This window comes from Garra rufa, chromosome 6 (genome assembly GCF_049309525.1).
Source record: "Garra rufa chromosome 6, GarRuf1.0, whole genome shotgun sequence".
NCBI classification, from domain to species: Eukaryota; Metazoa; Chordata; class Actinopteri; order Cypriniformes; family Cyprinidae; genus Garra; species Garra rufa.
The window spans coordinates 54,245,021-54,260,253 of record NC_133366.1 but is presented as its reverse complement, the minus strand read 5'-3'; the positions used below and the strand labels follow the sequence as shown (position 1 = coordinate 54,260,253).

The window sequence follows — 15,233 nt, the reverse complement described above, 5'->3', positions numbered from 1 at the left end:
CTGAACTTCGTGGAGCATGTAGACTAAACCGTTGCAGTTGCATTTGTATAAATGCTGTTCCGATCACTGTGGAATTATGCTAGTGTTCGCAGTTGTGACTCAGACAAGGAGCTTTGGCTCTAGCCTTTAATGTGGTGATGTTAAGCCACGCCCCTTTGGTAAAGCCACACCTCTTCGTTCAAATGACACATCTTTTGAGTTCACACTGGCAGTGATTTAAACCGTTGATGTAATGTTTGAGGCTCTGGCCTTAAATGAGCCAACATTCAGCCACGCCTCTTTGGCAAAGCCACGCCCTTGACTCAAACGGCACGCCCCTTGACTTTACACTGGCAGTGATTTAAAACCTTGCTGTTGTGTTTCACATTAAGATGCATTCACATTTACCATTGATAAAATGGAATGTTTTATTAACGTTCACATATCCAAGAAGAAAAAAAACATTTTAAAAACAGAGAACATTTAGAAATAATGTTTTCATAACTTAATGGGTATGTTAACATTTGTCATGTCCAAATACAAAGAAAGTGTTGAGGACCTCTCGATCAGACAAACTTCCTGATTGAACTTCATGGAGCATGTAGACTAAAACGTTGCAGTTGCATTTGTATAAATTAGGTTCTGATCACAGTGGAACTCTGCTAGTGTTCGCAATTGTATCGCAATGTGACTCAGACAAGGAGCTTTGGCTCTAGCCTTTAATGTGGTGATGTTAAGCCACGCCCCTTCGGTTAAGCCACACCCGTTCGTTCAAATGACACGCCTCTTGAGTTCACACTGGCAGTGATTTAAACCAATGATGTAATGTTTGAGGCTCTGGCCTTGAATGAGCCAACATTCAGCCACGCCTCTTTGGCAAAACCACGCCTTTGACCCAAATGGCACACCCCTTGACTTCACACTAGCAGTGATTTAAACCATTGCTGTAGTGTTTGACATTAAGATACCTTCACATTTACTATTGATAAAATGGAATGTTCCTTTAATGTTTACATAACCAAGAAAAAACATTTTAAAAACAGTGAACATTCAGAAATAGTGTTTTCATAACTTAATGTGAACATCAGCATTTGTCATTTCCAAAAATTAAAAAAGTGTTGAGGACTTCCTGACTGTACTTCGTGGAGCACATTGACCAAACCGTTGCAGTTGCATTTGTATAAATACTGTTCCAATCACTGTAGAACTCTGCTTTGTGTTCGCAGTTGTGTCATATTGTGACTCAGACAAGGAGCTTTGGCTCTAGCCTTGAATGTGGTGATGTTAAGCCACGCCCCTTTGGTAAAACCACACCTCTTCATTCAAATGACATGCCTCTTGAGTTCACACTGGCAGTAATTTAAACCATTGATGTAGTGTTTGAGGCTCTGGCCTCGAATGAGCCAACATTCAGCCATGCTTTTTTTTTCTTGACACAAATGGCACACCCCTTGACTTCTCATTGGCAGTGATTTAAACCATTGCTGTTGTGTTTGACATTAAGACGCATTCACATTTACCAATAATAAACCGGAATGTTCCATTTGTATAAATGCTGTTTGCAATCACTGTAGAACTCTGCAAGTTTTTGTGCCGCATTGTTGGCACTAGCCTTCAATGTTGCAAAGTCCAGCCATGCCCCTTTGACAAAGTCACGCACCTCTTCAAAAAGCCACACCCCTTAAGTTCACACTCGCCGTATTTTAAACCATTGCTGTAGTGTTTGAAGCTCTGGCCTTGTATGCAGTTATGTTCGGCCATGCCCCTGATAAAGCCACGCCCATTAATCCAAATGACACACTTTTTGAGCAATCACTGTGGAATTCTGATAGTGTTTGCAATTGTGTCGCATTGTAGCTCAAGGACAAGGAGCTTTGGCTCTAGCTTTGAATGTGGTGACATTAAGCCAATCCCCTTTTGCTAGACCACACCACTTTATTAAAATGACACGCCCCTTGAGATTTAGATTGATGTAATGTTTGAGCCTCTGACCTCAAATGAGCCAACATTCAGCCATGCCCCTTTTGCAAAGCCACTCCCTTGAAACAAACGACACTCCCCTTGGCTTGCATTTAATTTACCATTGATAAAATGGAATTTTTATTTGTATAAATGCTGTTCTGATCACTGTGTAATTCTGCTAGTGCTCATGATGCATTGTGTCTCAGACAAGGAGCTTTGGCTCCAGCCTTGAATGTGGTCATGTTCAACCACGCCCCTTTAACAAAGCCACACCCCTTGAGTTCACACTAGCAGTGATTTAAACCATTGCTGGAGTGTTTGAGGCTCTGGCCTTGAATGTGGCACCATTCAACCAAACTCCTTTGACAAAAACCATGCCTTGAGTTCGCACTGGCACAGATTTAATCATCGCTGTAGTTTTTGATGTTTAAATGCATTCACATTTATCAATGATAAAATGAAATGTTCCCTGAATCCTGCTAGTGCTTACAATCGTGTTTTGACTCGGACAAGGAGCTTTGCCTCTAGCCTCGAATGTGGAATCTTTTAGCCACGCCCCTTTAAAGCCACACCCACTGATCCAAAGCCACGCCACTTAAGTTCACACTGGCAGTGATGTAAACCATTGCTGTAGTGTTTAATTTTAAGTTGCAATCACATTAACCATTGCTCTGTGAAATCAAGTCATTCCGGTAGGAATTGGCATGAATAGAATAGAAAGTAGCTTGGTTTAAAAGTGACTTCTATGTCAGTGATGCTTTATACATCTTTACTTTGTTGACAGTATACAACGGACCCTGTTTGTTCAGGAAATTTCACTGCAATTTCGCTAATGTGTAGGCATTCAAAATCAACTTAAGGCTGCACGCTATATATCGTAATTTAATGCTCTCCCATTGGTTGTTGCTGCATTATGTCAAATCTCATTTGCATAAAACTGGGAGTTAAACTCAAATACTCAACTCTCACTACAAATTACTGTAAGAAGTGATTTTGTAAATTTCTGCCAGTGTGAACGTCCCGTTAAGGGTCCAATACATTTCCAACATCATCCATAAGCTTCGACTGCAGGAATAGCAGACCAGGTCAATGCAGAGTGAACCTCAAAAGACTAAGACAAACTGGGAATATGACTGACTGCCGGTCCGTTCCTGAGCTCATTTTCAGGGTTTGAGCTGATGTTGATGTGTTTGTTTCTCTGCGCTTCATGTTTATGTCCATTTGAGTCTGAAACTCCCACAGTGAACTGCTCTTCCTTTCTTTGTTACAGAAAAACTAAACAGGGCTCTGATTTGTAAATGTGTGTATGTCATTTTCTGTGTTCAGGGCTCGAACGACACTGTGCCCTTGATACTCGCAATAACGCCAGCCGATCACTCACTCGCAGTCGTGCCGTTTACATGTTCATGGGAATGTTTCAGGTTCAAAACAAACATTGTTTACAGTAAAACACTATAATGGACGTCTATGAGGCAATAATTACACAGGGTTAAAGCAGAAATGTGAAACATGTATGTTTATTAAAGCCTGTATACTAGTTGCAATGTACAGAAATGTGTGTTATTTGAACTGTAAGCCCAGCTAACACGAAACCTTCTTAGAACGTTCTGGAAAAGTTATTTTAAAGTTATGAACAAATGTTCCTCCAGTAGCATTAATAGAACATTTGTTTAAAGGTATCTAGTCTTTAACAATGTTCTCAAAACATTATGTATACATCGTTCATTAAAATGTTTTAACGTTTCAATTGGACATTCATCTAACATTTTTTTAAATGTTACTACATTCAGAATATTCAAAGAACATTCAAAAGTAACATTCCTATAAATGTTTGCAAAGTTCTAAAAAGTAACATTCGTTTAGCTTTCATATAACTAATAACGTTTTCATAACCTTATGGGAACATTAGCACAATGTTCTTAGAACATATTTCTGTTAGCTGGGAGACTTCTGTTCTTGGCAGATGAACTTTTGGTTATGTGTTACTGATGTAAGTGACTTTTACTTGTTCATATAATGTTGCACAGACAAGTTGACGCATTTAACGTTGTTTTTGTTGTTGTTAAGTCTTGTTCAAAACAATGTGTTTTTTGACATTTATTCTGATATGATGTCTTGCCCCATAGACTTCCACTGTAAGATACTGTAAACGCAATCTTTGAAATTGAGAGAAGAGTTGAAATCATATTCTGTGTTAATGAACAGCTTGACTCATAGTGAGACTGAAACATTCCTTCGAACCATTTTTCACCTCAGTTCAACCTCACAACTCATTTCTCAGACCGTTAAACACTGAAGCTGAAGGAAATAATGACACAGAGTGTGTTTTCATGCTTCATAGCTGACATATGCAAACGCTCATGATTAGCACCACTTCTCAAATATGTGATGTGTGTTGAGATCGTTCAATAATATACATGTGTTTCAGCGGAAATCAGTTTAAAGTCAACATGATTAAGTTCTATTTACTTTCATTTATGTTCCTGCTCTTATAATTATAATAATTTGACCTCATTTAATTCCATTTCACCATCTCATCAATTTTTTTAATAAAATTAATTTTAAAGAATTAAATGCAAAAACCTTGCACTACTTTTTTCTCGTCATATATCCAGTTTCAATTGGAAATGCATCACATTACAGAAGTGCAATGGGTTTCGAATGCATTTCATGTTGACTTTAAACCGGCTGCAGTTGTTGAATTTGTGAAGTTGTTTGATTCATTTCACACAGATCCAGTAACTGAATGAACTCATGTGATTCAGTGTTTGGTACCTGAACTTTTTCCAAGATTTCATCTGTTTACTCCATGTATGCAGTACTGTTTTACCGTCTCAATGGGAAATGGCCGTTTCACTGAAAATACACAGCACTGATTTTATAATTTATTGTTTGTACAACTGGTATGTGAAAAAAGAAAAAAAAGAAAACACAGGATGAATTTATTTATTGCCATGCTCATTTTGTCTCATAAATACTATTTAACTAGGAATATGAGTGAGCAGAATAGTTCCTTTTGAAGAAAATTGTGGGTTTTTTTAGCCATCTTCATGAATATATGTGTATATAAAACAAAGTGCTATATTTAAAAGTTTACGTTTTATTGATTCATTTATTGCTTCACTAGAGATGTTCATCTAGTTTCTCAACTGGAACCAATAAACTGGCCATTTGAGTTTATTAAAGTAAATGAGAGCAGAGGAGGATATTTCTATTCTGACATTCCCATAAACCACTTCTTCTACTGAACCTCTATTAAACACGGCACAAACTACAACACAGCACTTGCTTCATCTTAAATTAGAAATGAAAAAGCAGTCTTGCTGTAAAACTAAACAAGAAGATTGCAAGAACTTAGTTTAAATTCAAGTGGAAACAGGGGAGAGAGAGAGAGAGAGAGAGAGGGCCAAGTTGTCACACCTTTTATTCCAGTTAAGATTTCTCAGTTATAATTTCTGCATGGACACCAACCACCAAAAATAAATAAACTTTCCACTATTATTCCCAGGAAATAAACATGCGCTTCATTTGACACACTGACCCATATGGGGTAAGTTGTCACACAGGAACTTGCAGTTTATTGACACTGATTTGAGAAAAAAAATGGATCTTAAAAATCTCTATTAAAATATGTTATTGACTTTTTTGTGTTAAACTTAAACACTTAAACCATTATGACATCAAACCATTCATGAAACAGCAAAAATGCTGCTTTAAACCAGATTATAAAGATTAGATGAAAATTGACATCCACACCCCAGACATTTATCAAACTGCACAGATGATGGTGAAATATGGCTTGTTCAAGATTATAAGCTTTCCTTAACAGGCTGCTTTATTAGTCCCTGGTTACTGGATGAGATGAGAAGTACTGCTCAACCAGATCACACTAGTGTTAGATAGTCTTCAAGATAGACTGTAGGAATGCAATCAAAAATCTGAGATCTCAATATAAACTCAAACATTTGTTGCTCCATATCCATTTTGAAGCTTTAGGCTCTTACTGGATCAACCAGTGACTCATTTGGGTCTGTTTATTTCTCCAAATGATTTTTGGGAGAAACATCTGACAAAAATATGATACTTGTCATGAAACATAACATTAAGTTTTCTGAGCTATGAAAAAACATCTTCTAAACAATAATATTTATCTCAGAAAATTCCTGAGTATGTCCTACAGAGTGTTTCCCAGCTAACAAGGAATGTTCTCAAAATGTTAGCACAAAAAACATTATCGTAATGATTATTTTATTATGAACATAACTTTTCAGTGCGTTGACCGATGTTGGGGGGTAACGCATTACAAGTAACGCAAGTTATGGAATAATTTTACTTTTTCCAAGTAACTACTAAAGTAACGCATTACTTTTTAATTGACAAGAATTTATTGATTAAAAGCTCTCCTGTCCGCATGTTGAGAGAAATTGTAAGATGTTACTTTAGTTCTAGAATAAATGTGAACATGCATTAATTCATCTCACTCACTAAAAAAGCAGATACAGTGTTCTTCAAAATGAATCAAAACAGTCAAATTCAACACAAACCTGCAATAATTAAATATGTTAAATAATACAAATATCCTTTATGTATTTAATCCCATTTTATTAACCGATGTCTTTTCTGCCGACCTTCGATGAACCAATTCATCCATACTAATAAGCAAAAATGACTCAAGATAATCTAACATTTGTTTTCCTTTTTTTATTGCTGAAGAGAAGACATTTTTTCTTCTGCGGTCTACTGTACAGACGTCAACTTACTTTTCTCTAAACCTGAGGCTTTTGGTGTGAAAAGGCTTTTACATTTGCCAAAAATATAACTTTTTATATTAAAAACAAACTAGCAAGCCCTGCCCAGATTTAAAAGTAACATAATGCAGTATTTCCCATAAAAAGTAACTAAGTAGCGAAATTAATTACTTTTTTAGGGAGTAACTCAATATTGTATACATTACTTTTAAAAGTAACTTTGCCCAACACTATATGCTGTTTAAATAAAGCAGACCTGCTCAGATATTCTTTGTAGTTGTGAAAGTGTAGGCAGTAGTTTTGTGCTGCAGACATACTGCTATGAACAGACCAGCTGAGATTGTATATGATGCTGTTGCGCCACCTGCTGTCTGGCTTGCTTTAACTAAAATAGGAAAAGTTCAAAAAATACTAAATCCACACAAATCTAAACATTTTCTGATCGTGCCATTTACATTCCAATATAAATAAGTTTTATTTTTTTAAACAAAATTATAATAAAGTGGACAGTGGGCCTAAAATGTGTCATTATATTTTCTATTAACTATTTATTATACTATTTTATATACGTTTATGTTTATCATACATGCATATTCATTATCTGATTTTATTTAAGACCCTGTAGGGAGAATGTGTAGCCTACTTTTAAAATTAATTTCCAGTAAGTAGGCTATATGCCCGTATTATGTGGTTCGACTATACAGCAAACATGAATGAATATATTGTTGGGTTGTGCTTCCATCTAGTGGCTTTGTGTTGAACTTCCAAAAAAGTTTTTAAACACCCAACTGGTTCCTAAATGCAGTTAAGGTGGACTGTCAACTCTCTGAACTTGAGGATTGACTGAAAACCGTTCATTAGTTCATAATAAGTTGCATACGCGTGTTGAAATGAACGTATTGATTCATTTATGTCACTTTCGAAACAGCTGTTTTCTTTCTAAATCAGAGATTACGCCTTATTAAGCATAAAGTCTAAAGCATCTGCTTCAGAACTTTAGAATTCAGAAATTTAATTTTCCATTATATAATAAGAGTGAATCCTCATTTCTAATAAGTCCCCACGCCATATTCATTATTTTTCTAAGTCAGAACACTTTGAGTCTGTTCTCGGACGGCATGTACTTTCTCTTTGAAGATCACTGACTGACTCAATTAAATTTGGCCCATTTAAAGCTCAAGACAAACTATTTCCTCCGACACTAAGCGATAATCCGCTCATAATTACTTTTTGATTGAGTTCGAGTGCACACGTGAAGCGTTTGGGAGCCGGTTGTGAGAAGCGCTCCACCTTAACAGCACCGCGGCTCGGCTTTCCCCCTCAATCCGAACCGCCTGCACTTCTTCCCCGCAGCCGAAGAACCAGTCAGCTGGTTGCCATCTCTCGTGAGGAGACTCGTGTCTCCCGATGTCCTCAGTAACCTTGTGTTAAACTGACGTATAAATTGACTTATTCTTAGTCTGTGAATGGACTTCATAAGCCACGAGAATGTACAATGCACATATAGATTGATAATGAGTTTAGATGAGTAATATTGGAGTGAGACGAGAAGTTTGGGGCCGTAAGTGTTGCGCTCTGATGATTGATGATTGTGGCACTGCTCCAGCGCTCTGTTGCGTACTAGATTTGGCTGCAGTAGATCAAAGGGGCTTCAGGAAAGGGGTGGTCCTGCACTAGAGCATATATAGAGAGCCGGGCTTCTTGCTTCTAAGACAGAAGGAGAGCTGAAACTCGAGGAGACAGTGAGAGAAACTCTCCAAGACCGCTTTTGATGGTTTTTGAGACTCTTCTTGTGATTTTCAACTTTTAAGTGCTGCTACAGACGGCGATCGTACTATTTATTTCATTCGAAGACCAGTTTAAGCTCTGGATTGGTACCTGTTGCAGTTTTCTGGTTTTGTTTCTGTGACATTTGGTTTACCAGATTTTGGAGTCAGATTCTCAAAGAACTGAAACTTTGTGAGGATTTGCATCTGATCCGTCATTATTTTGTCATTTTGCTTTTTCGAACCCAACAGGAATATAATGTCTTTTTTGCGCGTCATACTGGGTTTCATTGCAGCCCTGTGCGTAAACGCGGCGCAGAGCGCGTGGGAGGAGAGCACCGTGGTGCCGGTCCGGCTCGAATCGTACGACGCCGAACCGACCCATACATCAGAAGCACGGGAAAAGGAATCTGAGAAACGCATCTACCGCTTGGACGTCTTTGGAAATCAGATGGTGTTGGTGCTGGAACCAGACCAGACCTTTTTAGCGCCTGGGTTTGTGTTCCAGATGGTGGGAAAACCGGAGTCCGAGGAGTTTGACAGCGCTGGAGAGGCGCGGTGCTTCTTCTCGGGAACCGTGAACGGAGAAGAACTTTCCGCTGCGGCGATCAATCTGTGCAACGGACTGCGGGGCGGCTTCTATGTCGGCGGTGAAGAGTATTTCATTCATCCCGCAAACGCCAGCGGACAGGCTTCAGATGGAGACACCCACACCATTCGCAGAAGAAAACGGGGGTTCTTGGGTGAAGACAACGGTCCGAAGTGTGGGGTGAACGAGGAGGAGGAACGGGTCACCGAAAAACCACATGCAACCAAATCTGACGCAAAGCCCATTCCATCTGATTCGACAGGTAAATATTAGACACTTTATAATTAACGATCTTGTACTTTGGAAAGTTTAGCTTTACTGAGAGTTTTTTTCCGGTAATATTTCGCGCACGCCTCCGGTAACCCGAATAAACTCGGTGACTCCGCGTCATTCAGTGCGCGGTGACGCATGAGGAGCTAATTAAGCAGGTTTGAGAGTTCTGAGTCTGCATTAACGCATTAAACAGCAAATCGCGTAATTTAGCTGGGAAATGCATCAACTGCAAATGTTCTACCAGCTCGTTTAAACTTATTTTGAAGAATAAACTTTCTTTCTAAAGCGCGGATGAGCCCTCTCCAAAAGCGAGGTGAGGGTTAACTTGGAGAAGGCAGGAATCTCTCCACATACGCAGGAGGAGGGAAGGGGACGTAGAGTTGAGGGCTGGGGGAGTGGGAGGTGGTAGAGAATGGGCTGGAGAGACGTGGAAGTTCTCCTCCTGGTACCGCATGTTGCGTAGATCAGCACCGGAGGACTGTAGATGGCTTGTGTTTCCGCCAGCGTTTCTCATGAAAGTGCGCAGGTTTTGGAAAAGTTATTGGCAGGGCGGAGCAGAAGCTTAGTCGAATGGAAAAGTAAGCAAGCTCAGCACTAACTCTCAATAGCTTTCTGTCTTTTTGAGTTTTTTGTTTTTTTCAGTTCCAAGACACCCTTACTTCTTAATTTACTATTTCCAACCAAAATTGCAATTACGTTTAATAGCTTTGAGGCGTCTATGTAGACTCGTAAAAGTTCAAACACATTTAAAATACAGGCTTAAGGTTAGAAGAAAATCTAAAATGTTGATGAGGTCATCTTGCACTCACAGGCGTCTACAAATGTATGTCCAATGAGATGCTCTCTAGAATGACAATGTGATTAGCCAAAATAAGCAGGAAATTATGGTTAAATAAAACATACGAAGCCATCAATGTGGAAAAGTGTGGATATTGAATCTGATTTAGATTTCACTTTTTCTAATAAAACTAATGGTTTTAATTTTATCTTCTCATTCTCCAGCACATCACAGATCTCGGCGCTTCGTGTCCACTCCTCGATATTTGGAGATCATGATTGTGGCGGACCAGTCGATGGCGGAGTTTCACGGAGCTGGGCTCAAACCTTATCTGCTGACCATCATGTCGGTGGCATCTCGTCTGTATCGACACCCTACCATTCGCAATTCAATCACTCTGGCAGTTGTGAAGCTGCTCGTTGTGTACGATGAAGAACACGGCCCCCCGGTGTCCACCAATGCGGCACTTACGCTCAGGAACTTCTGCCAGTGGCAAAGACAGCACAACCCATCAAATGACCGGAACGCAGAGCACTACGACACAGCAGTACTGTTCACCAGACAGGTAAGTTTCATTAAGTATATCACTCCTGGTCTCCTCTGAGTGAGTAATTTTGTAGCACAGCTCTTATTAATGAACGCTGTTTCTTTCAGGATCTTTGTGGAGCTCATTCCTGTGACACTCTGGGGATGGCAGATGTTGGCACCGTGTGTGATCCTGATCGAAGTTGCTCCATTATTGAAGATGACGGTCTGCAGGCGGCCTTCACAGTCGCACATGAGCTTGGTAAGAGCATCCCCATGTTCTTGCATTAAAACTAGAAAGTAGGCAGGTGTAGATCAAGTCATTAACTGTGCTTTTCTCGTAGGTCATGTGTTCAACATGCCCCATGATGATGCCAAACAATGTGCCAGCCTTAATGGCGACCAGTGGAGCTCCCATATGATGGCCTCAACCTTGTCAAATCTGAACCAGCTACAGCCCTGGTCTTTTTGCAGTGCTATGATGGTCACTACCTTCCTGGACAACGGCCATGGTCAGTGTTTGCTGGACAAGCCCCAGAAGCCTCAGCAGTTACCCCAGGCTCTGCCAGGTACAGTGTACGACGCTGACAGACAGTGCCGCCTCACATTTGGAGAGGAGTCCCAGCACTGTCCTGACCAGACCACCACCTGTGCCGCCCTTTGGTGCATGGTCACAACTGCAAATGGCTTGCTCGTCTGCCAAACCAAGAACTTTCCATGGGCCGACGGAACGCCTTGCGGGTCCGACAGCTACTGTATGGCAGGCCAGTGTTTGAGCAGGTCCGAAGCTGCCAAATATCAGGTGAGCACCATTTGCTGTGCCATTTGTTGTCATACAGAATCGATGTCATTCTGATTTGTGATTGACCATGGTTCTATCCTGTTGTCTTTAAGATTCCAGTCAATGGCGGATGGGGAGCCTGGGGACCTTGGGGAGATTGCTCACGTACCTGTGGAGGAGGTGTGCAGTACTCGATCAGGGAGTGTGACAGCCCCCTCCCCAAAAATGGAGGCAAATACTGCGAGGGCAAAAGAATTCAGTATCGCTCCTGTAACACTGAGGCCTGCCCTGATAACAATGGTAAGGCATGGTCCTATCACTGTTTCTGCAACCACTTCAACCAGATGCAAGCCGCTTGATTTACAACTGTATTTGTTTGCACAGGTTTGTCATTCCGTGAGGAGCAGTGTTTGGCCCACAATGAGCTCTCCTCTCAGGTGTCATTTGGCTCAGGAGAGGGCGTCGAGTGGGTGCCGAAGTATGCCGGGGTGTCTCCCAAGGACCGCTGCAAGTTGGTGTGCCGAGCAAAGGGAACAGGCTACTTCTTCATTCTGAAGCCAAAGGTGAGTGTCCCAATTATCCTGACCCACCAAGAGTTAAAAACTAAAGAGATTCAGTGGATGCAAGCATACTGGCAAAGTTTAATCAGAGGTTCCTTCGGATCCCTTCAGGTGGCTGACGGAACACCATGCACCCCAGATTCCACCTCAGTCTGCGTCCAAGGCCAGTGTGTAAAAGCTGGTTGTGACAGAGTCATTGGCTCCAATAAGCGTTTTGACAAATGTGGCATCTGTGGAGGAGACGGATCAACTTGCAAGAAAGTTTCTGGATCGATGGAACGTTCTAGGTAAGCCCAAAATCTGAACCAAAGATTTCCCCTAGTTAAGTTTTCCAAAATTCCTGCTTCAGTTTATTCTAAACCTTTGCTTGTTTCTGAACTTTAGAGCGGGCTACCAAGATGTGGTGACAATTCCAGCTGGTGCCACGCACCTAGATGTTAAGCAGCGCTCTATTGGAGGCCGCCGCTACGACAATAGCTACTTGGCAGTTCGCCGGCAAGATGGCAAGTACCTGCTGAATGGCGACTATAAGCTGACCACTTTAGAGACTGACATCTCTCTGAAAGGTGCACTGCTGCGATACAGCGGCTCCTCTGCTTCACTAGAGCGCCTGCGGAGCTTTGCTCCCTTACCTGAGCCTCTTACCATCCAGGTGCTGTCAGTCGGTGATTCTCCCCGACCTCGCGTAAAATACAGCTACTTTGCGCCACGCCCTAATGGGTCAAAACGGCCGTCCATCAACATTATTAGTGAAGCAGGAGATGCCGAATGGGTCCTACGTGAGTGGGGACCCTGTTCGAAGACCTGCGGCAGTGGCATCCAGAATCGGGACGTCATCTGTCTTGATGCTTACGGTCATCAATCAAAAGACTGTCCTGAAGAGCTGCGCCCAGTGTCGTCACAATCCTGTGCTCTCCAGGCTTGCCCATCCTGGTTGCTCGGGGAGTGGTCCGCTTGTTCCAAGACATGTGGCAGAGGTTACCGCAAGCGCACACTGCGCTGCATCGGACACGATGGCCGCCCTTTGCCTAACGAGAGCTGCAACGCAAAAGATCGGCCACGACCTCTCCTAGATTTGTGCAACATGACTCCCTGTTGAAACTGAACAACCTCGAACAGCTGTAACCTTGCACATCTGGTGCCAACCAACACAGGTTTTTGGATTCAAAGGGCCTCCTATGACTGAAACTGCAACCAAGCTCCTTTCAGTGTTTCAAATCCCACCCATCCAACACTGGGTACGGGGCACAAATCTGGCACACTGTGCACCTGTCTTGACAGCTGTGATGGAGGATGAGAATACGGACACCTCTGCTGCTTTGGATAGCGATGTCATGCATGTTAGATTTTGAGTGTGCATGGGTGTGTATGACGATAGGATGATTCATGAAAGAGTGCATGAAACAGCTATGCATTTGTACCGTCTGTCTGAGCTGGACTAGGCAGACAGGATTAGAGAGCATATAGGAACATATAGGAGCTATTGCCAGGGTCAAGAGCAGTACTGAAAAAGAGTTCATTAGTAGTGGTGTTACATACACCCCTCTAGTGGTTCTCCATTTCAAAGCTGCAAACTCTGGCTCAGAGCACATATTTAACATATGCATTTTTCTTGCCAAAATCTCACCTCAGCTAGGCACACATGCTGCTAATCAAACACCACAACAGGTATTATGCATTTCCTCATAACTAAGTTTAACAATGCACATTAGCTTTACGTTTAGCTTCCTAGATTGATGTTTTCACCATTTTGCAAAGCCATACCCGATCAAGAGGGATCACGTTTTAACGGGGAGGGAGACCAAAGAGCATACGTTCAATACCTGAGGAGAGTCTGTGTTTGTGCGTGTTGATGTATGTGTGGGTTAGTTCTGCGTGATTTTGTGGAGATACGGTGAGGGACTTCTCTCCTACTACTACTTCATAAGTAATCCTCTCCTGCCTTCTGAGAAGGTATCTTTGTAATGAGGTATTTCTTTTTGTACAGAATATCCAAACGTTATTTATTTTTGTACAGCCCATTTAATATAATCTTGTTGCTTTTTTATAATTATTGTATTTCTATTTGTTATTATTATTGAAATAACTGAAGGATGTAGATTATATTAGAGTATTTATACAATATCAATGATCTTAGGTTTATGAATAAAGTATCACATTGATTTGTGGACCAACATTGTTGAGATGGTGTTTTTTTTTTGTGGGGGGGGGGGGGGGGGGGCTGCTGACATTCAAGAATTGAAGTCTAAATCCTAGTCTGAGGACCCCTAGGGGTTCATGGAGGTACTACATTGGCTTCTCTCAAAAAATTAATGGTATTTTTAAAGTGGTTAATCTGCTCTAAATGAAAGAAGCAACATTAACATCTAAAGTTTGAACACTAATGCACATTGTATGGAAATAAATGCATACATAAAGTACATCAATGCACATGCATACATAAAAATAAATGCATAAATGACTAGATCTAGTCATGACAATTATCAGTACAAAGCTGCTGAGTTTGTCTGCTCATATTATGAATCAGACAAAGAAAGTCCACCAGGCTAAATTAAATCAATTAAACTAAATTAATCCAATCATATTAATTTGCACTCTCAATAGATGTTCAAAGAAAGCCTGCATGACCAGCATTTTCAGCACAACAGGTAATAATCGTATCACCGGTTATAACCAGGAAGTCTTTTGTTATATAACAAGCTTTAATAATTTAAGAGGACATTGTGGGGTTTAGTCATTATGTTGCAAGAGTGGTTCAAGTGGAAGTGCATTCAACCCAGGCCAGTCCTTCTGCTAAATAATACATGCAACCAACTGTTCAGCAAAACCATGATAGCAAAGCCTTTTCTACTGACGTAGAATGTTCATATACAAGTAACACAGAATCTAACACAAAACATTTACAGAACACTGGCTAACGTTTAGTAACATTAATAGAACGTTCAAAGTCATTTGGCCTTAATGTTCTTAAAACATTATTTATACATCATTCATGGAACGTTCTGAAATGTTTTAGTTGGACATATTCAAATGTTACATGTTGTTTCAGAATGTTCAAAGAACATTCAAAAGTAACATTGCCATAACGTTTACAAAAGATAAAATGAAATGTTACATTAACATTCACATTACCAACAAAAAAAAAACGTTTTCTGGATTTAAAGGGAATGTTAGAAAAGCATTCTTAGAACATTTTTTGTTTTCTGGGTCAATACCATTTATCAACTACTCAAATGTGACTCTGGATCACAAAACTAGCCATAGGGGTCAAT

The 15,233-nt window shown here is 40.7% G+C and overlaps 1 protein-coding gene across 1 annotated transcript; it reads left to right on the top strand.

The window, feature by feature from the left end:
- Positions 1 to 8,419: 8,419 nt before the first annotated feature.
- Positions 8,420 to 14,135, top strand: LOC141336379 (A disintegrin and metalloproteinase with thrombospondin motifs 1-like). Its single transcript, XM_073841965.1, has 8 exons — positions 8,420 to 9,306; positions 10,320 to 10,660; positions 10,750 to 10,882; positions 10,965 to 11,422; positions 11,515 to 11,701; positions 11,786 to 11,964; positions 12,073 to 12,248; positions 12,346 to 14,135. Exons 1-8 carry the CDS (start codon positions 8,715 to 8,717, stop codon positions 13,058 to 13,060), a joined length of 2,781 nt encoding a protein of 926 aa, XP_073698066.1. The 5' UTR covers positions 8,420 to 8,714; the 3' UTR covers positions 13,061 to 14,135.
- Positions 14,136 to 15,233: the final 1,098 nt, after the last annotated feature.

Excerpts from the sequence above, each read along its gene's own strand:
- LOC141336379 (XM_073841965.1), top strand. The coding sequence starts at position 8,715 with ATGTCTTTTTTGCGCGTCATACTGGGTTTCATTGCAGCCCTGTGCGTA. Across the intron at positions 11,702-11,785 it reads GGCCTGCCCTGATAACAATG|GTTTGTCATTCCGTGAGGAG; the intron begins GTAAGGCATGGT and ends TTGTTTGCACAG. Across the intron at positions 12,249-12,345 it reads GGATCGATGGAACGTTCTAG|AGCGGGCTACCAAGATGTGG; the intron begins GTAAGCCCAAAA and ends TCTGAACTTTAG.